This window comes from Folsomia candida, unplaced genomic scaffold (assembly GCF_002217175.1).
Source record: "Folsomia candida strain VU population unplaced genomic scaffold, ASM221717v1 Fcan01_Sc029, whole genome shotgun sequence".
Taxonomy (NCBI): domain Eukaryota; kingdom Metazoa; phylum Arthropoda; class Collembola; order Entomobryomorpha; family Isotomidae; genus Folsomia; species Folsomia candida.
The window spans coordinates 1380653-1404962 of NW_019091221.1; the positions used below are offsets into that span (position 1 = coordinate 1380653).

At 38.9% G+C, this 24310-nt stretch overlaps 3 protein-coding genes across 3 annotated transcripts; all 3 read left to right on the forward strand.

Annotated features, from left to right (window-relative positions):
* Positions 1-8026: 8026 nt before the first annotated feature.
* On the forward strand, positions 8027-9611 carry LOC110860162 (caltractin). The gene is made up of 3 exons (XM_035859969.1): positions 8027-8127; positions 8213-8228; positions 8770-9611. Exon 3 carries the CDS (start codon positions 8771-8773, stop codon positions 9233-9235), a length of 465 nt encoding a protein of 154 aa, XP_035715862.1. The 5' UTR covers positions 8027-8127; positions 8213-8228; position 8770; the 3' UTR covers positions 9236-9611.
* A 708-nt stretch (positions 9612-10319) lies between these two features.
* On the forward strand, positions 10320-15421 carry LOC110860092. The gene is made up of 6 exons (XM_035860004.1): positions 10320-10941; positions 11015-11073; positions 11545-12041; positions 12521-12827; positions 13212-14419; positions 15240-15421. Exons 3-5 carry the CDS (start codon positions 11957-11959, stop codon positions 13696-13698), a joined length of 879 nt encoding a protein of 292 aa, XP_035715897.1. The 5' UTR covers positions 10320-10941; positions 11015-11073; positions 11545-11956; the 3' UTR covers positions 13699-14419; positions 15240-15421.
* Positions 15422-17093: 1672 nt separating this feature from the next.
* Positions 17094-20060, forward strand: LOC110860093. The gene has a single exon (XM_022109159.1). The coding sequence runs from the start codon at positions 17094-17096 to the stop codon at positions 20058-20060; it is 2967 nt and encodes a 988-aa protein (XP_021964851.1).
* Positions 20061-24310: the final 4250 nt, after the last annotated feature.

Below are 24310 nucleotides of genomic sequence, written 5' to 3' on the forward strand. Positions count from 1 at the left end.
GATGGAATCCGTGAGCGTGAATTGGCATTTTCTCCCTCATGAGAAAATTGTCACGGTTAAAATGCAAATTCTCGCTCACGGATTCCATCATATCTTCGTTTAAGCGGAACATAATGAAAAATCCTGAAACACGTGGTCAATTATTTATCTATCGCTAAATAATTATCGTGGTTTCGTCAAAATCGAAGCGAGATCACTGGCGTCATCGCACTGTTAGTGTATCTACAAGCTTACACTCTTGTTTTCGGACACCACATTTTTGTATCCACTATTAGACAGGTTGAGCAAGAGTACATGATTGTATTTTGCGATTGTAAACACAGCGGGAAAATCAAAATTAGTCAAACTTTTAGTCAAACTCAGGATTACAAATCTCCGTCTCCAGGCAGCATTGTATTGTACTCATATACCCAACTTGCAGGAATTTCAAATCTGCCGCCGGAAATTAATGAGAATTACAATCCTCCCATAAAATATTCTTGCTCAACCTCAAGAACATACAATCATAGATTGTGATTGTGATTCTAGCTACAATCATTTTTTTACAATATTGTACTCTTGCTCAACCTGTCTATTAAGTGGTGTATGTATGTAAGTTTATTCCTGGTGGTTTATTTATACCAAACTCTGCCCGCAGTTTAATGATGTGGATTTTTTGTAACCCATCCGTGATGGGCCAGAACTTCTGTTTATACGATATGCATACTAAACATAAGTCTAGTTATATATCATGTGTGACGAGAAATAAGTAATGCAACAAGTAATCTGCACATGACGGATACATTTTGCTATTCCGTGCTCTTATATTTTTAGACATAAGACTTGCATAGTGAATAAAACGTTGGAGAAGGAGCTCGAGCTTTTCAACTTGCCTGCATAAAGAGTAAGCTATAAATCTGTGGCTTTTGTCACTATTATTATAGCTTATTGTCAGTTAAATCCAAATTCTAAGGGAGGTAAAAAAATATGAAAATATTCAATTTTAAAATTCTGTGTATGTATCATATTCATTTGTGAGAGTTGGAGTGAGATAAGAGTTATGAATTTGCACACTGGTACAGACACTCTAAATAAACTTGGTTAAAGCATTTTTCTCAAGGTTGAATAAAATTTGTAATAACAACTATTGAGTAAAATGTAACCTAAGTTGTATACCTTGGGGTAAATTTTATTCGACAACGGGTTTATTTAGAGTGTACATTTCAAATTCTACTGAAGGAATACGTAATAATTTGCGGACTAAGAAGTTATTCCCAAGTAGGAAAATTTACAGCTTGATTTACAAATACGTAAAACTCCAAGTTTGTAAGCCCCTAATATCACCTCATGTTCATATTCTTATAATTTATCAATGGACTAATAAAATTCTCTAATTATGTAGGTCTCATTTAGCTGATTACATCGCCCTCAATTTTCTGACAAATGGGGGCTCGATGGAGTAGATGGGAGGCAAAACCTCTTCCAAATCCGACAAGATTATTCGAATCTGCCGCCACGATAGGATCAACAGCACCACCCTCCACCTTTGTTAACGAAACAATCGCAGTTTTAAATGCAATTCGGAGCGCCGCCCCACTCGCGGGCACCATAATTGGAATAAATTTGGCCAATGGTTTAAGTGTTTTGGGAGCTTTGACCGTATTATTTGGATTCTTTAAGGCACAAGTGGACGACGTCGCGAAAAAGTTGCGTCAATACGTTGACGCCGAATTGTTGGCAGGTGTCCTTACCATAATTAGGGTCAACTGGGGCAAGAGCGAGTGAATTTCATCAAACTTATCATCCATAGAGTTACAAATTATGAACAACTCAATTTCAAAAATTGCAAATTGTGATAAGGCATCGTAAATTAGGTCGTCCAAGATTGTTAGTAAAGAAAATTAAAAATATTCAAATTAGAATGAGTTATTTAAAATTAAGTATGTGAGCGCACTCGCCCCACGGTTTTGCAGAATCTGGGGCAAGTGTGATTTTTCGTGGGGCAAGAGTGCTTATATCAAAAACTAGTCCGATATTTATCCAGAAGCTGCAATAACTGTTTTTAATAACAAATAAGGCTATTACCAACAATTTGTGGAGCTATTTTATCAATTATTAAGTAGCGGAAGCTACTTATTGCGATCGTTTTGTCCGTCCGTCCGTCTGCGGTCTGTAAGCAGGATATCTCCACAACGAGTTAGCATAATCAAACACCGTTTTCGACATTGTGTTTCTAATTTTTAGTTCTCCGCCGAGTTCAAAAATTGGGTCAATCGGACCACACCCCACTGCGCCAGGGGGTGTGGTCCAGATTAAATTTAACTTTAATTTTCATATGGGTGTCATTTTAAAGGAAATTTGACGGAGATTTCAAATATGTTAATATTTTTGACCCCATGACCTTGACGACGAGGTTAAAGATCAAAAAATGCATAATTGTCATATAGGGTGTAATTTTAAAGGAAATTTTACGCGATTTCAAGGACGTTAATATTTTTGACCTCATGACCTTGAGATCAAGGTCAAGGGTCAAAGGGCAAGGGTACATAACATAACACATAATTGTCATGGGATACGGGATAAGGCTTACAATGGAGGTCTCCCAACGTATGCTCACAGATTTGGACGAAATTAGTGTCAATCGATCACAAATATAATTAGTATGAAATTTGCAAATGGAACTATCTGCCACTACAGAAGGGTTTGGCACTTACGTGGATACGAATTTGACCTCGAATAACCCTGGAACAGTTTGTCGCAGCGGGTCAAAATTTTGAACAGAGGAGCATGTTATCCTCAAATAGTTGTGTGTAAAATTTCAACTCTTTACCTTCAAAAATGCCTCCCCCACAGCCCCCAGAAGTTGAAACACTCATTTTTACTCTTTCCAAACTTAAATACTCATACAATCGAATTACTAAGCATTTTAAAAGTGAATAGAAAACAGTTTCGAAATCTACAATCAATAAGCTATTGAAAAATATAGGTGAAAAGCGATAAATTTTGAGTAAAGGGCAACCACCACCCCCTGAAAGAGGGCAAAAAAAGTGTTAATTCCGACCGTGCTTAAGAAAATTGACCTATTGACCTCCAAATACAATCCACCGACACAAAAGTAAATTTCCCGTAAGGTTGGGGTGTCTAAGTGTTCAGTGAAAAGAGAAATTAACACTCTGAAGAAACGACTTCGTCGGAAAAGTCGTGTGCATCAGCTGACCGAAAAACAGGAAAAAAATCGCGCCCGTGTTTACAAAACAAAATATTCGAATTTTCTGTGAAGGAATCAGAGTGAGTTATTAGGGACATTTGACGAAGCACTAATTTCTCTACAAGTTACTAATTAGGTTCGAAGAGCTTACTACACGACAAATGCCGGAAACAATTCACGCAAGTTGGTGCTTTTTTGTAATGAGAACTTTTTTAAACAGTTTATGGTTGTGGGTTCAATGTCGGGTCGTGGTGTCCTCCCACTTATCAAAGTCCCCCAAAAAGTGGATGAATCTTCGAAGTATTATGTGGACCATGTACTGAAACCACTTTTAGAATAACATTTTCCTAAATTGCACGGTAAAAAAATAATTAAGGTGATTTTTCATCATGACGGAGCGTCTTCCCAGACGGCAAAGTTAACCCAAGATAATGCAAAGGACCTTGAATCTAGATTGGGGATAAAAATCATTTTGAATAGTGAAATACCTGTACAATCCCCCGATAAGTCAAATGAACTTATTTGGGGTCGGATACTTGAAAACAAAAAATTTGCGGCAGAGACTAAATTTTTTAGACCGAGTTTGGAAACAGTAAAAATGAGTGTTTCAACTTCTGGGGACAGTGGGGGAGGAATTTTTGAAAGTAGAGAGTTGAATTTTTGCCCAAAACTTGTTGAGGATAACATGCTCGTCTGTTCAAAATTTTGAGCAGCTGCGATAAACCGTTCCGGAGTTATTCAAGGTCAAATTCGTATCCACGTACGTGCCAAACCCTGTACGCAGGTTGGCCGGAGATATTTGCATAAAAAGAAGAGAAAACGCACCAAAGAGCTGGCATATTTATCATTTTCCAAATTTCCTGCGCATTTTTTCTGCTTTGAATGCAAATATCTCCGCCAAACCTGCGCATTGGCAGATAGTTCCATTTGCAAATTTCATACTAATTATATTTGTGATCGATTGACACTAATTTCGTCCAAATCTGTGAGCATACGTTGGGAGACCTCCATTGTTAGTGTTGATTCTGGGACATGATGGCAATTGGCGGATTGTCGCACGGTCAACTTCTTGGTTTGGACATCTATAATAGCTTTACCCATTTGATCCTTTGTCCACCGTCCCCCTACACCCCTGTTGGTCGTCCTTATATAATTTCGCACCATTATAGGTCTGAAATTATAATTTATTTCAAACTCACACTTGCCCCACAGAAAAACACACTTGCCCCAGGTTTCGCACAACTGAGGGGCAAGAGTGAGTCTGTTTTAATTAAGTTTCAAAGCCACTACGGTAATTAAAATATTGTACACAAATTCTATAGCATATGACGATTTGTATTTAAAAATTTGAATTTTTTTTACCTTGTGGTTAAGAAGTAATCAAAATTTCAAAAGATTTCAGCAGGTTTTATTTTGGCATTTCTAAATTCGCGTTTGGGAAAATTGATTTTGCAGCAGCTCTGGGGCGAATAGATATGAAAAATTTTATGAAAAATTACAACAATTAACTGTTTAACAATGTACGCTGCACTAGTTGGCACAATTATTATGACGTCAAAGATATAAATCAAAAGAAAATTTCATCAAAAACACTCTTACCCCAAGTGACCCTAAATCCGAATTATGTCTACTTGAGTAAGCAGTTAAAAAAATAGATAACCCAAATTTCCAACGAAACTCAAAGGTTGTCGAAGCCATTTGTGCGAAAAATTCGGTGATCAAAATTTTGGACTTTTTTACGAATGAGCCCCACCTAAAGGGAAACAGTCTCCAAGTGTCATCTTTATTGTTGGGCTGTTGCCCAGTAGTTGTGGTTATATATGATTTCCTGGTGGAATCGGATCCTGAGTATGAATCGGAGAAAGGTGAACGTCAGGGTATGCTACCCCGGGTTTTTGGGGTATTGGGGTATTGCGGGTTTTGGTGGGTTTTGGGGTAGCAAATTTGGGCAATACCCACGGGTAGTCGGGGTTATCAAATTTTACAAAATATGATAACAGGGCATTGCTAATTAATTCAACATACGTAGGTGTTTTATTATTAATTTTCAAAAGGTATGTTCCGCACTGTTTCTGACCAAAATTGTGATGAAATAACAAACTTCAAATACATTTAGGAGGCTGTGATTTTTTTCAGTTCTTAAGGTTAACGTCAACACTAGCAATAAATCGGCAAACTTTACCTCGACGGAAAAAATGCTAGATTTGCAAATTAAATATCGTAATGTGATTTAATTTTTAATGCTGGATAGGCAATACGTGTCGCAGATTTATGGTTGAATGCTTAAAATGTACAATGAAAACTGCCCAACACGAAACACAAATTCAATTGGGTCAATAATTTTTAATTATGGCGAAACGAGGTCTCGGGCAAAAAGTCGCAAGGACGCTCAAAATCCGCTTCTTCCACAGAAAGGCTCCGGAAACTAGAGGAACCAATAATGAGAGATCCGCGATTGACTGTCCTATATAGCAGATGAGATGGGTGTTCCAAAACCAGCAATTTGTTCCATGTTAACTGAAGACTTAGGTATGAAAATGGTTTCCGTCCGTTGGGTACCAAAATTGCTTTCGGCATCTCACAAACAGGATCGAGTCGACTTTTGCAATGCAAATTTTAACCTATTAAATGAAAACTGGAACCTGCTCAATATTTTATTGGCTGCATATGGTACTTGGGTTTACTATTATGACCCGGTGACCAAATAATAATTCCCTCATTGGAAGCTCGAGGGGTTGCCACCGCCCGTGAATTGAAAAGTGCAAAAATCTGACAAAAAAATTGATGATGACCATTTTCAAGGATACCAAAGGTCCCCTCCTTATAAAATTTATTGCTGGAAATACTGCAATAAATGGGGCCGTGTATGCAGGAACCCCGAAGGAGCTGCGTCCTCCGGTTGAAAAGAAACGTAGGGTCAAAATAAGGAGTTGGCCTTTTTTTAGACGACAACGCGCCACCTAATACCTGGCTTTTTGCGAGGGTTAGTGCAGACGAAAATCGCTTTACCTGCACAAACCACGCCCCGTGCAGTCCAGACTTGTCCCTTAGTAATTATTATTCGTTTCGAAACTTAAAGAAAAACATCAGGGGAAAACGGTTTTCGGATGATAATGAAATCAAGTCGTAAATTTTGGCATATTTTCGAGGTAAATTTTAATGAGTTATTGCTAGTGTTAATGTTAACCCACAGAGCTGAAAAAAATCACAGCATCCTAAAAGTATTTGAAGTTTGTTATTTCATCAAAAGTTTGGTCAGAAACAGTGCGGAACATACCTTTTGAAAATTAATAATAAAACACCCACGTAATTCAACAAATTAATTACGTATTAAAATATAATTAATTAGCAGTTTTGTTGCGAAATTACTGAAAAACTGATCTTTTTCATTAATTTCTGAACTTAATACATGAGACACTGACTCAGTTTGCCCCCAAACCCCCAGTACCCGCAAAACCCAGGTAAAACCCTGGGGTATCGGTTTACAATAGCAAAACCCCGGGGTTTTCCTTACCCTGGTGAACGTTACTCCGAGTTGGTCAAGCTGCTGAGAGAATATTGTAGTTTGTGCGTCCAAGAGCGGAACAGAGTTATAAAGGATGACACCTATGAACGAGTTGGCGTTCGAAATGCGTCATTTATCGCGCAAATGGGGGAAAATATGGCGGACTATGATTCCCTGGAATATTACGCTATTCAGGATGAAAATGATCGTAACAGGGAGTGGGAATACATATTTCATTTTTTTGACACCTGGGAAGGTTTGTCGTATCATTGTTACACAGATGGCAGGTATATTAGTGAGTATAAAGAAAAGGTTAGAAATTTGTATGAAACTGTATTTAATAATGTTTTTGAGCAGGATAGATGTGAGAAGATTGAGAGAATAAAATACAGAAGAATGTAATAATATCTAAAGATTAAATACAAAGAAGCTGTACCCGTTAAGCATTCCTGTTACTTGAGCATATGCAAGTATGTATAATGGGCTTTTTGCCACGCAGCGAGCACTCAACACAATCTGTGGTTACTGATTGTTTTGGATTGCAAGATAATGCAATATGATGGAATTTTAATGAGAAGTTTCATACATAATGAGTAAGGAATCAGACAATTGGAAAGAAGCAGTGACAAATTATTACCACAAAATGGTACCGCAGTGGAGTACATAGATATATGCAAATAAATAACTGTAGTAGGAATGTCGAGGTGCAGTTTCTATCATTTTGGTACCATTTACACAAAAATGCTGGAAATATTTAAACATGCATGGTCCGCAGATGTTGTGTAGGTCGCAGATAAAAATGAGCAATATGTATAAATTTGTTACCACTTGTTTCTTGCATACCTGACTTCCAACATAACTTTACCTGATTAACATGACGTTCCTAGGTACACATGTGAACATAAATGTCTTACTTAATTAATTGTCATTTCATCTCAGGTGGCATTGTTTACGTATGTTTTAAACAAGAATTTGTAGTTGTCCTTGACGGGGTATGTATTGACTCCTTAGACTTCGTCGTATCAGTGTATGTATTTATATTAAAATATGCATGCTAATTTATCCATGTATTACATAATTTCACTAAGCATAATTTATTCAATCCTCCCTGGTTTGTATTCCAATGAGTCCGATGCCAAAGTACCAAACAATAAATTAGTACCAAAAAATCCGGTGTAAACTGTTACACCTGAGTCATGTACATAAACAGTTCGTGTATCTGTACATAAATGTGTACATATATATGTGCAACTGTGTTCTTAGCTCTCCAACTGGGCGTGCTTACCTGGACTGAAAAGTATAAAACCCAGTCTCACTTTTCACTTTATGGCACACGTTGATATTACAACTTACCCCTTGAGACCAGCCCAGTCACCCAAAATAAAACATCAATTAGAGTTTAATTTAATAACGTTCACTTGGTATAATAAAATAGGTACGTACTTACCTGAATGTGCATTAAAATATGCATTAAAATAATACAGAGGGAAAAAACTAACGTCAAGTTTGTATCGTTTTAGCTTACGCACCTTTGAGGTGAGTTGACTTTGTAAATCGTTTCGTAAAAATTTTAAAATTAACCAAAAATAAAATTTACAAACCACTAAATCGCGGTGAGCTAGACAACGCTTTTCTGTGTACCGTGCCCGCAAAAAGTTTACGAACTTTGTTACTTTTTTATACAAGGCTTAATTTGCCTTGGAAGTACTTAAGAGTTAATAAGTTTATGTTCCCTCGAGATTTGGCTAAAAGTTTTTTAAAGTTTACAAACCTTGCGCAGTTAGAAAGGTTACAAACTTTGACGTGAGTTGCCCCATAAGTTAGTACATACTACATATCGGATGCTGCCCAGTTGAAATACTTTAACTGGGTTACATTTGTCTGTAAAGTTACAAACTTTTACACTCGATGGGATCCTCCCCCTGGTGCCCTATGTATAATGCCGCAAGTCGATTTCGATTATCCTTATCCGTTCTCCCGTTACCCGGCTGACAGATACATACATAGACAGACGGACAGATAAAGTCCTCGCATAAAGTAGCTGAAGCAACTTATTAAATACAACTTGTACTTTTAGGATGGCGCACAACCGAAGATATTCCAAGGTCGAGGTGGAAGAAGCTTTTAAGAATATGCCGACCTTTTGTGGCGACCTGATTGACCTCACTGACGTACCGGTACTCTTGAAGAGATTGGACTTTTCCTGCACGGAGGACCAGATGGCGGGATATCTCACCTTTTTGCGGGACTGTCACGGCGGGAAACTTCCCCTGGAGGTGGGGATTGCTTCCTTGGGGGTCGCGGATGACGCCAGGGAAGTCATGCGGGTCCACATCCACGCCCTGGACAGGGACAGGGATGGGTTCGTGGACGAGTTCGAGTTCAAGGCTACTGTGCAACTATGCCTCCTTCATGACCCGTCCTTGGCAAAGGTGAACTTTAACAAGTTCGTTGAGGAAGCGGATACAGATAAGGATGGCAAAGTGAGCATTGCAGAGGCAACCGAGTGGTTTTGTGAACACGGACAAAATTTAAAAATGTGAATTAGTTGAAACGGACATTGTGGGTTGACTTTTTAAAACAATTTATTATCCCAATATTTCGACAATTAACTATTATCTTCTTCAGAGGAGAATGCAGAGAAATTAAAGAAGTTCAGATACATATATTTCGCGTTTACGTGTGTATATAGCATGTTTATTTGGTTCTTAATAAATGTGTGAGGGAGGATAATATGTAACGTGCTTCTATAAATTTTAAAAAATGTGGCAGAAATATTTATGTACATAAATACCAAAGGCAGCCATGAAATTGGCTTTTTCAAAAATTTAACAATTTTCTTATTTCGGAAGAAGTGCACCATGTAAGAATCTCGTCATAACGGGTAAATGGGAAATAAAAAAGTGTGGGTATTCATTACAAGTTTGCATATTTATTCGCATAGTAAAAAAATGCAAAAAAGAAATTTTTCGCAAACTACATAAATACACACTTTGATTAAATGACTTAATGCCGTGGTTGAGATGAACAAGTTGCATACATAGGGGAATTAATTTTAAAGCGAAAGAGTTTATTGTAAGGTTAATTTTTTCCCAACGTTGTTGATACATGATGCAAACTCGTATTGAATACACTCACGATCAGGGAAGTCTCATATTTGGTCGGGTTAAATAAGACGTACGTAAATACGTTTGCTGGTTATGGAGTTATAGATATGTATTGACAAAATTTAAGAAATATTTAGGTTGGTCACCTGTTATAAGGTCACGATTGACATGGCTGGATTATTTGTGGATGTGGTCACGTACCCCATTTTCTGGACATTGTTGACAAAGAATAAAGAAAAAATTAATTTATGGTGGGTCATCAAATTAGGCATAAAAATTACATAAATCCAATCTTTATGGTTCTACGGACTGTGAAAAATTAATACATTGCCGATTCGGCATACATACATAGTTTGGAGTTTTTGTCAATACCACGCAATGTAAAATACGAATCAATTCCTGCCTAAAATTTTAGAGAATCACATTTATTTCTTATTGCCAAATCCACTTCGGTAAAATAGATTTATTATTCTTTTAATAGTAATTCTCTGCCCTATTTCTGCAACATGTACCTATGTCGCGGGCAGACGGAGTGTCATTTTGCTGAAATGGTTTCATGTTTGCTTAAAAAGCTTAAATCGATATTTACATCATTTGTAGAATATGGAGCACATAAATGAATACGATATCGACATGTTCTAATTAACACGCAACTGACTGGAGTAGTAAACAATGGACAAGTTTAGGCTAATTATTTATTTTATTGGGTTTGCAATCCTCCTCGCCTTTGCTTCTTGTTCGACCTGGGGGTTTTCAAACACAAATGTAGCCCAACATACGTAACTTGTTGACGAAGGATAAATCCATATGCATTTATTAATTTTAATCGATGGGATCATACGTCGTCCAGGTTGTAATAATTGACAAGCAAATAGGGAAACACGACTGTCTAGACTTTATAAATATTTTTGACAATATACCCTACCCAGGATTATAATGTTGTCGGAATGTCAATAAAATTTGTTGGCTGTCTAAAACTAAGAAATGTGTTAGTTGAGAGACCAGTTAACAGATTAACGTAAGGATACTTTATACTCGCATTTCTTCCAGTCCGCCACCCAGAAATTGGGTGTTTCCCGTTTCTCGGAAAAATGCAGAATGCAGGATCCCTTCGTAAACACCGGGCTCGTAATTTATCCAAGGTGAGGGAAAGTTTGTGTAATTTAGTGAGGCAATTGTGCTTAAAAATCATGCATTTATTATTTCAAAAATTAGATATCCTGTCAGGGATTGCTTTCAAACAAGGATAAGGATAAATTGGTCATTCTCAATCGGTAGGTGAGGAGTTAAGGGGAAACTATATACAGGGTGGTTTAAATGTTATGTTACAATGGAAAATTTTTCAATGGGAAAAATCCGTAAATTTCCATTACTTCCCGAAATTTTGAGAATTTAGCGAATGGTTCTGTCAAAACTTATGGAACACTGATGACAAAATTCTTAAGATATTGAATTTAAGAGGCAAAATTTCGGTAACTAATGGAGTTTTGTGAATTTTTCCCGTTGACAAATTTTCCATTATAACCCAACATTTAAAATACCCTGTATATATTTAGCCATCCATAAATTACTTAATAAAAAAATCCGGATTTCTTAGACCTTCTCCCAAGCTCCCCTTATAACGTGTCTAGGTACGAAGCCTAGAACTCATTGTAGATCCATCTCCTCCCTTTCGCAGTACATAATTTATGGACGCCCCTTTACAAATTGAGGAGTCTTAAGGTAACAAATTATTATCTTTGCAGGGGAGCTAGTGGTTTGACCAAGGCAGAATTTGTGGCCGTAGAAACTTCCGGCTTGCCAGAAAGTCCTCCAATAAATGATCGAGATCCAACCGAAACTCGACCATATTTACTGAGCAGCGGTGTAATTTGGCGTCTCAAAACGATCCTTACCCTGGGACGGGCTGTATTCATATTTCCCTGGAGCTGGGGTTAATTTCTGGGGGAAGATAAGATCTCTAATTTCGAGATCACGGCCTGGAGCCAGACTTGGGAAAGGATTTGGCTGCTGGGGTCACTCGTGATTTTGTCCTGTTCCAGCGTCCTGACTCTTTTTCAGTCCTCTTTGTTAATCAGGATTGTCCAAAGTTCTCCAGACTCGTATCGGCTCCCGTTCAAGTTATACACGAGCATTTGTTGGCATCTCCACTCCGTCATGCTTGGCGGGCTTTTCTTGATCTACAGTGAGGAGATGAGGAGCTACACGAATACTTTGTTCGCCTTCAATAGGAGACTGGTTGGTGAGTTGGGATCATAGATTTAGAGTAGAATAGATCTGGCTACTTTAAAAAATGCGTCTCAGCATGGAGAAGAATTTGGGGATAACGCATGGTTGCACGTTAGCGCATGGAGTGCTTAGCACGTCTGCGTATCATTAAAAAGATTCACAAAAACTGCGAAAATAATTGTATTAGTTTGAGTTTCTCTCTTCTAATCACAAGCAAATCCAGGTTTTTGGAATGTAATAAAACTTAATAGTGAGGCTTAATTAATTAAAACTGAAAATGTCGGCTTCACATGAGCTGAAATTTTGTCGTTATTGTTTTTTTCGTTTAACAAGCTTAGACCGTAGACACAGACAGGGTTTAGCTCCACCTCAAAAAAATTGCCGAATTTTTACCATTGACTATATGGAAGTGGCCTGATCTATTCTACATACTCTAAATCTATGGGAAACTTAATACATTTCTTACAAGAATTTTGTATCTTTTTAAAACAGCGCGGTACGTCGTGAGTATGACTGATTGGAGGAAAAAAGGTGGGCTCTTTATGAATGTTACACTCCCAATACTTTGTACCCAAATCGTCCTCTCCGCTATGAGATACTGCTCCAGCTACAAGTTGCCGCTCTACCTGACTCATTTCTGGGGAGGAGAAAATGGGGGTGACACTCCCCTCTGGCTCATTGCCTTGGGGGCCGTGCAGGATGTCTACACATCCGGACAACTCGTGGCTGGGACTTTGTTTCTAGGCTGGGCCACAGTCGCTCATGCGACGTCCTTGGAGTTTTGGATGGAAGAAGCGCAGTAAGATAAATATTTGCGTTGTTCAATTAAATCCTAGAATTGACAAGGGAATATGGCGAGGTGTCAGATGAGCTAAAGGTTTCTTAAGAAAATAGGCAAAAGTAAGGGAGTCTTGGGGTCAAATTTAATTCTCATGAAGTTATGAGGATAGATATATTCTTGCGAAGAATGTAGTAGGTCAATTTTACGCGAAGTCTGGAGAAGTAAATATTCATCCAGCACTGTTCTGAACTAGTTTTACACCTCGGAATGTTCCCTCGTGAACCTTTAAAGATGAATTCCACATAGAATTCGGGCGATTTTATCTCAGAATTCGTCCACCATTCGCACAGATGGACAGAACCTGCTGTTACCTCTTAACAAAATATTTATAATTTGTCCTAGTTGCAACAACGAGAGCGACATGACGCGGGAAGATTTACGAGAGCACGACCAGTCCATGGAGCTCTACCGGATGGCGCAACTCCTCTCAAACCTCTTCAACCACACCGTCGGAAAAGTGGCCATCCCGATGTGCGCCTTTTTGAATTTTTCCGCCGCCATTGGCCTCGGCTACCTCACCGTGCGAAGTATGAACCACTTTTTCATCGAGGAGTTCCCGTCCTCCTTCTTCTTCCCGTTCGGCGCAGTGCTCACCCTCTGCTCGGCCTTTGCACAATTCCAAATTGCGACAGTGTTGCATGACATGTCGGCAAGTTTTCTGGACTCCTGGTCCAACACGGAGGACCTCGCGGAGAGAAGATTTCTCGTGTCGTGCGGATTTATTAAGACCACGGCGGTCGGATTCACCTCGGTTACGAGGAAAAGTCTGGTTGGCTATTTTCAAACGGTGTCGAATTATATTATTGATGCAGTCATTACATTTCCGTAGTCGGTTGCGACAACAGAGTTTGTTAGTCGAGTTCGTTATCATATAAGTTTCGCTATTGTAAGCATGCACGTATTCGTTTAATAATTATAATTTGAATATTATGAATACTATTACGTTGGAATTGGACAATGACTTGAAAAATTCATGACGGCGCTAACAACAGGAAACATGTATAGCAGGAAATTCCTGTTATAAAGCATTTGTTTAAAACAATGATCGATTGTTCACAGCAATTTGATAAAACTAACCTCATATCCTGTGTTTAATACGCATTCAAAAAATTCATTTGGTGTATGTGAGTAGTAGATATCCATGCAAGTTTCAATGTGTCCCAAGATACAGGTCCTAGTCTTTCTTGTGGTGCTGATTTCAGGTAAAATACACCAATTTCCGCATTTAATAATAAAACGGCTAAATAAATATGTGGGGAAATATAAATAAATTAAAGAATTTTAATGGACGCAATTTACATTAAATTGTGATCACTTTCATATCGATATCTTTTATGATATTATCCGTGCAGACAGGAATAGACGAATTGCAGACAATTTTACTATTTATGTAAATATGTAAATACAAGTTTCGTCTTAATGTTACAGCTTCCCAAGCAAGTCCTGGGGCAAAGTGCGTGTGTAAAAAGGATGACAACGTATTAACCGGGCGGCAGTGTGGCAAAGAAATCAACAGATTGCAAGGCGCCCCTCCAGTCAGGAAACGAAGGGTGGGTTTCCCGAATTTCTGTCGTTTAACCGTTCTGGAGTTTGTTTTGCGAGACATCTCAAGATTGCTAAAAGCATTTAGTGGCTCATGTATTGAAACTTTTGTTCATAAAACCGGGAGATCTAAAAACCCCGCGTGGAAGATTCATACATGTTCACATTCATTCATATAATGATGAATGAATAAATTATTCATTCAATATTCAAAAATTGAATGAATATTTTATTCTGATTTTTGAATAAATAAATGTTAAATAATATCTATTCAATTCGTTTGAACGAATATTTTTTTTCATCTTTCGTTTTTTTACTGAATGCTTAATGCACAGGGAAAGTTGAGAAATTCATTTAATACTTTTGATTTTGAATAAAATGAATAATTAATAAATGTTGAATAAGTAATGAATATTTTTTTACAACTTAGGAATTAGGAACAAATTTTTTCAAGGCTTTCAATGAATGAACTTTGAATGAATAAATATTTTTTGAACATGTATGTAGGCACTATTAGAAATGGGTTCATGACTATAACTAAAAAGTATTCATATATGACTCTACCGCCGTGGTTATGAATTTATCACCGCCTGGTTATAAATTTATTAGCTCTGGTTACAATTTAACACCAAGTCGGTGAAACTTTATAGTTTGTCGGTGAAAATTGTAACCACTCGATGACAAATTTATAACCACGCCGTTAAAGTCACATACGTTTACTTTTTGGCTATAATCGTAATCCTATTTCTAAGAGTGTGATGAGATTTACAGAATACGCTACAGTATTTATAAGTACAAATATCGTAATATCAAAATTGTTACATACAGGAAGTCGATGTGTCCACGCTTTACGATGGTGAGGAATGCCACCTCGATTTCATTTACGAGTGCCCAGATCCACCAGACGCAACAACACCAGCGAAACCTAAGGAAAATTGTATCCAGCTCATTGACAATCATTACACATGCTCGGACCAGGATGGAAATGGATTCTGCCAATTTAATTCATCTCAAGGCTAAATTTTCGGCTTAAATGAAGACTCTAGAATATGTGTTACCGGTTTTGGGCAAACGGAATAAATTGTATAATAAGATAAACGAAATTTAAAGCTACAAAAAAATGAACTTTCACCATTTTTAAAGTAGCTTGGAATTTGCCTTATGTAATTATTTAAATTAATATTTCAACATATGAAGTCATTTCAAGCTTACAATTAGCCTACTGTTGGAAATTGGTTGTCATATTCTTAGTTGAGTAAGGGCATTTCATGACTTTCCTAAGAATTTCTTAATGTTGCTAACGAATATTTTAATTGTTTTTTTTTCAACGTTGCTAAGGAATTTTTTTAACGATGCTATGTAATTTTTTAACGTTGCTAAGGATTGTTTTAAAGGTCGCTAAGGAATTTTTTTAACGTTGCTAAGGAATTTTTTAACCTTGGAAGGGAATTATTTTAACGTTGCCAAGGATTTTTTTAAAGTTGCTAAGGAAAGTCATAATCAAAATGATCACAACCATAATCATAATATTAATTCGTGTCCCTTCCTTGATTGGTTGACGCAGAAATCCGGGAGCCAATCAGAATACAGGGATGTGATGGAAAATTTAACGGGCGGACTTTCCTTGAAATCAAGGTACGAATAAAATTGTTGCCACGCGATAATAGTGGCTAAAATCACTGTGATCCAACAATGTTGCAGCAGCGTGAGTGCATCGAAAAATTTCTGGTTGAGATACTATAGTGTGACACTCTTACCCAAGGTGAACTGTATTCATTCACCTTGGTTAGCAGTGTCCTTATAAATATTTTTCTATGAATATTTAATACAGCCGAGTTCTTGGCTAGCTTCCAAGAGTTCGATTCAACATGGATAGAAATAGGGACGAGTAGTCCAATCTTTACACTCTTAGGCAACTGGTATTGAATTTTTATGAATCATTACCGGACGGAGTACATATGTGACTCTACCGGCATCGGTAATATCGATCGTTACGGCGTAGTAATGAGGTGGTATTGAAATCTGTACCGCTCAGAATCAAACTATAACCAATCCAGTAATGAATTATTACCAAATCAATACCAACCTGGAGTACATATTTGACTCTACCGGATGCTTTACAATGTAGTGATAAGAGCCTTCTCCACAGGATGTGTAGGAGACACGATAATTAGATTAAGTTTGGATGCAGAGCTATGTACTCTTCAACCTCGGCGAGGGAAAAACTAGTTAGTTTGTACACAAATTTCCGAGGTACATTTAATAAAAATGTATAATTTGACGAGTTTCCGCTCGTAGCTCCGGCACAAATTATGAGCATATTTCACGGCACACCCATTCTGCTTAAGGACAGAATCAGGTTACAATAGCCAATGCTAATTAAGAGAGGTTAGTTCTTATCAAAAACATAGCTTTCAACGTAACGATTGTGAAAGAGTTTGGCGAATATGTAGGTACCTTGATTTCTGACAGCGGACACGTATCCATACCGTCTCCAATCCCAACTTGTTGGCAGTGAGGATGGAGCGTTCCGCTCATTTGTAAAAGGTGGAATGGTATCATTCATTCCTAATTCTGAGTTTAGACCGTGGTGAGTTTCATGGAAGTCAACCGGGTCTTCATACGCAAATTCGTTAATTGCTAAAATCAGCAGACGCCAAATGCTGATGAATTTAATAAAAAATGTGCAGACAAGTCCTCGTCCGTCCCGAAGATGCAAACCTGCAAAGAATTGTGTGGAGAGAGAACAGCAACGAACCAATCAAGCATTTCATGTTGCGTACCGTTACCTATGGTACTGCAGCTGCCTCCTTTCAAGCCACCAGGGCCCTACAAGAAGTTGGACAACTCAAGAAAGAAGAGTTACCAAAAGCTGCTGCCGTCATTTGCCGCGACTTCTATATGGATGACCTCATCAGTGGAGATGCGAATGAAGAAGATGCACTCATCACTCAATCTCAACTCCTCGAGGCTATGGAATCAGGCGGATTCAAACTCCGCAAATGGTCCTCAAATTGTGAAACCCTGCTCAACGCACTACCCGAAGACCTACGAGAGTCAAAGTCAACTCTGCCCCTTGACGTGGATCCCACTATCAAGACGCTGGGAATCTGCTGGAACCCCAAAGAAGATGTCTTTGTATTCAAGATACAACCCCCTGCCCACGACGATACACCTCTAACAAAGAGGAAAGTTCTCTCAGAACTCGCCAAAATATTTGACCCTCCCGGCTGGTTATCACCCGTCATCATCAACGCTAAACTACTGATGCAATCCCTTCACACTCTCCAAGTTGGATGGGATACTACGCTACCTGAATCCATTCAACAACAATGGATATCCCTGGTCCGTGACATGTCAACCCTAGCAAGACTCCAGTTACCACGACACTATCTACACGACTCCACGATCGCCAGTCCCACGCTGGATGTTCCGGTGGTCACAAATATGTCTGGTCTCTGTGGTCAATCAAGTCAGTTAAACCCCGCGATCTCCAGTACCATGCTGGGCGTTCCGGTGGTGGACACTGACTCTTCGAAACAAAGACATGGTCACACTCTCCGATCAAGTACTCATTCCGACGCATCAGAACGAGCCTACTCAGCCGTGGTCTACCTTTGTGCATACCAAGAAGATAAGATTTCGACAAGTCTCATCACTTCGAAAACTAGAGTTGCTCCAGTCAAGACCGTTTCTCTTCCCCGACTCGAATTATGTGGAGCACTCCTCCTCTCTGAACTCATGTCGTCAGTCCAATCAGCCCTTCGGATTCCACTACATTCCGTCACAGCTTGGACCGACTCCTCCGTTACCCTCTCGTGGATTAAGTCACACCCCTCTCGATGGAAGACCTTTGTTGCAAACCGTCTCACAAAGATCCAAGCTCTTGTTCCCCTTGAACGCTGGGGTCATGTCCGCTCCGAGGACAATCCTGCCGACTGCGCATCCCGTGGCATAAGTTCATCCAAACTTATCAATCACTCTCTATGGTGGAAAGGTCCACACTGGCTCAAGCATGGAATTCCAATTCCACATGGAGTTATTGGACCCCATGATGATCAGTGCAAAAATGAAGAACGGAATCAAACAATTTGCCATGCAGTAATCTCGTCTCCAAATCAAGTCCTACTTAACAAGTACTCGTCGTTGGATAAATTGCTACGAGTAACAGCAATTTTACTCCGATTCGCTACCAATTGTCGAGCCAAGGTCAGATCCAGTAACCCGACCATGCTCCCTCTCACCCCAGTGGAACTCAACCGTTCTCTACTCTGCTGGGTCCGAATCACTCAAGCTGAAGCATTCGCATTGGAGATTAAATGCCTGCAACAAGATAAGAACATCCCTCTTTCAAGTAAAATTGTCACCTTGAAACCGTTCATGGATCAAGACTCTGTCCTACGTGTTGGTGGTCGCTTACGCCACTCTCTACTGTCCCCAGAAGAGAAGAACCCCATCCTCCTCCCACGCCACGGAAGACTCGTTGAACTCCTCCTCCTGCGAGAACATCTCAACCACTTCCATGCTGGTCCACAACTCATGATGTCCATAATTCATCGCCAATTCTGGATTATCCGTGCGAAGGATGTAATTCGCCAATTTGTTAAGAAATGTGTCACCTGTGCTCGCCACAAGCCAGTCACCCTTCAACCAATGATGGGAGACCTCCCTTCCTTCCGCGTGACCCCAAGTCGTCCGTTCCAGAAAACCGGGGTCGACTATGCAGGTCTCTTCCTAATCAAACCAATCCAACCAAGAAGCACTACAACAATCAAAGCCTACCTTGCCCTCTTCATATGCTGCTGTACCCGTGCAGTTCACTTGGAAATTGTCAGCTCCCTGTCAACTGACGCATTCCTGGCAGCACTCTGGCGCTTTGTGTCGCGACGTGGACTTCCCTCCGACATGTACAGCGATTGTGGCACCAACTTCGTTGGAGCCGACCGAGAACTCAAGGAGATGCTGACCTTGTTCCTGTCTGCAAAACACAACCAAACCATAGCCGACCACATCTCAACCAAGGGGATTCGATGGCACTTCAACGTACCAGCAAGTCCTCACTTCGGTGGCCTATGGGAAGCAGGAGTCAAGAGTGTCAAGTTTCACTTAAAACGAGTGATTGGATCTCAACGCCTCACATTCGACGAATTTACGACAACAAGTGCGAGAATCGAAGCAATACTCAACTCCCGTCCCCTTTGTCCTGAATCGAGCGATCCCAGTGATCTCACTACGTTAACCCCCGGACATTTCCTTATTGGTACCGCTCTCACCTCCATCCCTGAACCACATCTCCAAGATTTGCAAATAAGTCGCCTCTCCCGATGGCAACTCCTCCAGAGAATAACTCAAGATTTCTGGAAGCGGCGGTCTTCCGAATATCTCACCAGAATCCAACAACGACCTAAATGGATCTACGGTGACCACAAGATATCAATTGGTGACCTAGTCCTCATCAAACATGAAAATTTACCCCCCATGCAATGGCAACTCGGACGAATCACGCAACTCCACCCTGGACCAGACTCCGTTGTTCGTGTCGCAACAGTGAAGACAGCAACCGGAGAACTTAAGCGTCCCTTGGTGAAGTTGTCCCCACTTCCCATCACTTCCGAATCGGATCAAGCCATCTCATCCACACCACAATAAAATTGAAAATTGGCATTTCAAGGCCGGCGGAATGTTTCGTCTTAACATGATTAATGCATTAAGAATTTGACTTATTATTTGTATGTATTTTAACTTATGATTTCTTATGCATTTTACTTTATGATGATTGAACTAATCTCAATTCCATGATTTGACTAATATAATTAGCTATCTTTTTATGTAAACTTACCTTTTTCCTCTTTACTCAAGTCAGTATATGTACGTTACACAAGAATTGTGTCTCAAGTCGCCAGTTTGTCGCTGGACTTTTGAATGTATAATATCGTTTTATCAGTTCATTGTCGTGTCCTTTAAAGTTCAAATATTTTCCTCTCTTTGCGTTTCTTCTCTACATTTCTATTGGTTAACTGACTATTTAAGTGTGACGTACATAAACTTATAAATACACCTCGAACTCAAGTTCACCGGGTCAGTCGCTCAGTATCAATCGGTCATTTTCCATGTAATAAGTATTTCTAAATGTAGTAAATTATCTGACCCAAGAAAGTAACCAAGTCTCAATTCACCTCCTCATTTACTTCAACTTTGTCGACAACTTGTGCATCTTACCATCCCTGCATAAAGTTGTAAAATAGTGTTGCACTCACGAACAGTATACATGACAACGTACTGTTTAACATGCGTAGTAAACGTTGGAGCCGTGCGCCGAGTCAGGATTCATTGGGAAGCCGCGTATGCAACCGGATTTCAGATTCAGTCCTCCCTGGATGAAGAATCTTGGACCACAGTGCATGAAAATTACAACGGGAGTGGAGGAGTCAATGATATCAACTTGGCTTCAATCATATCAAGATACATGAAAGTGTTCATGTTTACAAAAGCTACAGAGTTCGGTTACTCGATTAGAGAGATTGAGATTTATTGAAGCGAACAAAATCCTGACTTTTACCAGAATTGATGATCAAAAAATAAACACCACTTGTTACGCATTACTTAATCTGACTTGCGTTAATAAACAAGCTGTAATTCATCTTCCCTTGCTCACTACACTTTCCTTTTCATTGCATATTGTCAAGTTTCATACATACCTGTTCAAAAAAACTTTTTTCATTCAAAGTTCAGTCATCCCGATTTCTGACTGCAGATTTTCATTCACACTCAGTCATTTTCTCTCAAATCATGCATTCATTCGTTTCACTACTCACTTCATTTTACTTCATTTCACCTGACTTCATTTCTTACTTCGCTCCATGTATTAAGCATGGGGTGAAAAATGAAGGGAGTGAGAAATCCTTTCATTCATAGTCATTCATCAGAAATGGCTGAATCTTTCACTCATTTTCATTCAAATCATACGAAATTCATTTTCATTCACTATCATAATCAGTCATATGAATTAAACTGAACTGGTATGGTTGTATAAGTACCTCTACCTTCACTAGGGCTGGTGAACCGGTTGCTCGTCACTAATCCCAAATAATAATCCAATTAAATATCCTTCTTAAACATTTTTTGCCAAATTTCTCACCTTCTCGCAAACGTTTAAAGATGAGTCGCTGAGCAAAAAAAGTTGGCTGGGTTTAAGTTGCTCCATTCTTCAACACTATATGCAAATCGTTTGTCGGAATATGCATACATACACAGACAGGAGGCCGGACATAAAGGGTGTGCCCAATTTTCAGAGAATCTTGGCTTTCACCGGACCATGTGATCTACAGTTACTCAAATTATTGATGGCACCATTCCCAGTCATGACACAAACCGCAAGGTTTTTGCAATCTGGAAATATGTAATTAATGTGAAATACATCGATTCTACAGGAAATTTAAGAATGACAATAATGAAAAACGGAATCAATTCACACATCCAAAATTTTTATTTGGACAAGATTTTCAGGGTTTGTACAGCTAATTTGTCTGAGTTGAACGGTCGAAGTCCGGTGTTCCCACCCATCCCCCTCGCAGAGTGGGAGGAGCTTAAAGTTGAGATAATAGGCTCCGTCTGCGATTTTTAGCTCAACGGCGGGTCAATATTTTTAAAAACTATTTTCGCCAAAAGTTTCCTAATTTTGTTCTCTATAACCGTTTTCGAGCGTTTTTCGAAATTCTCAAAACGAATTTCACGATTTCAAGCATCCATAACCTAACACAGCGGTAGATTGGGAGCTAACATAGCAATAGAGGGTGTTCCGGAAGTAATGCAACTTTGGTCAAATGCACATATAAACTCAACGAATGAATTTTTTAAAGCGAAATTTTGGTCAGAAAGGGACAAAGGTTAAAGCTAATTAAGTTTTGCTTCCAATGGTCCGTACACCCCTTCCGCCAAATTTGGAGACGTTTTTGTTGGGCGCTCACAATTAGTGCTTCGCCACTGTTTTTGGTCACCTTTTTTGAGATTTTTGACCACTTGTGTTGAAATAAGTTCAAATTTTTGACTGAAGTTTTTCGATTACAATATTTTTTATAGGATAGGAACTAAAATTTTTCAATAGGTCTTGTATTTGGCAAATTTGGGAACGTTCACCTCTCCCATGTTAATTGCATTTGATCCGTTTTAAGGCGGAGCGTGATACTTTGGCTTATATTTAATTTCCAGTTTTGCATAAATGGTTTTCTTGAAGGTGGGAGAGTTGTACTATGTGTAAATAAAAGCATTTTGATAATCTGAGCAGTAAATCGTCTTGTACAGGACGATCAATTTTGGTTAATTTTAATTACTTCAGGTCAAGGATTTTTTCTGCCCTCCTGCTTGCTACTTTTATTTTACTCTTGACTATATTTATAAGCTTCTAGAACCTTCTAGGATTTGATGTCCAACTTCTAAGCTTTCAAATAATGTATGGTGTTCGGTGAGAACTTGAAGTACTTCAGCGAATTTCGCTCCGACATAACAAATTTCTATCTACACGAAGTTTATTACTTTCGGGGCTGCCACACGAATGTACCGACCAGATATTTTTTGAGATTAGTCGTTTTTTGCAGCTCATACCTTAGTATAACACAACAAATCGTCACTTTTGGAATTTCTTATTTTTTAAAGTGAACACAGCTCAATTTCTTGGAGCGCGTAACCACTTTTTCGAGGTAGTGGCAGACGATGGTTGCGAGTTGCTTGGTGGTATTTGACCTCATTTTGGAACGGATAGAGATATCGACTTCTGGTTTTCGGATTCTACTAGATAAATGTGTGGACTACAATATTATCCCAATTTCTAATTTGGGGCAAATTGATACCCTTGCATATATGCATTTTACCAAAGTTGCATTACTTCCGGAACACCCTCTAGATTGGAAAGAACTCAAAAATATTCTTACGTCTGGAGCATCGAGGAGTTGTCATACACCAGACAAAGTATATATATTCTGAACCCTCCCGCCGAGATCTTTCCAACGATACCCCACTTATGGGGTAATGTGAGATTTGGCCTTTCGATAGGTTTATTTTGAAATCCTGAAATTCGTTTTGAGAATTTCGAAAAACGCTCGAAAACTGTTGTAGAGAACAAAATTAGGAAACTTCTGGCGAAAACCGTTTTAAAAAATATTGACCCGCCGTTGAGCTAAAAATCGCGGACGGAGGCTATTTTCGCAACTTTAAGCTCCTAACCACTCTAAAAGGGGAGGGGTAGGGACACCGGACTTCGACCGTTGAACTCAGAAAAATTAGCTCTACAAACCCTGAGAATCTTGTCCAAGTAAAAATTTTGGATGTGTGAATTGATTCCGTTTTTCATTATTGTCACTCTTAAAATGTAGATTTCAAAAATCAAAGCAGCTTAATGCTAACTTTAACGGTTTCCAAAATATTCTCATTTTAACCACAAAACTTCTAAAATTCATGCAAAACAATTAAAGGCACCTTTATCATTTTTCGACCTTGCTGTTGGTTTACAAAGTCCAAACTAAAAACCACCACATAAGTTTGAGTTGTAATTGGTTTTAAATGTGCCAAACGCAATTTGACAATTTCAAATATTGACAAGGTCGAGTACAATTGGCAGGAAAGGCTTGAGGATTTAGCTAAGAAAAAATGTCATCGCTTCGCACAATAAAGGGTTAGTATAATCCAAGAAGTGCTCCAAAACTAAATTTTCGAAGTGTATTTTGCGAAACATTGTTAAAAATGGAAGGAAACTGGAATAGCCAGGAGTTTACCAGGCGGGGAACCGAAAAGGACAACCATCGCGTGGAATGGTCCAAATATAGTCCGTACAATTTTGACCCACAGAGGACCTTCAATCCTAAAATCACTTCTGACATTCACCAACAATTCAAAGTATATTTTAC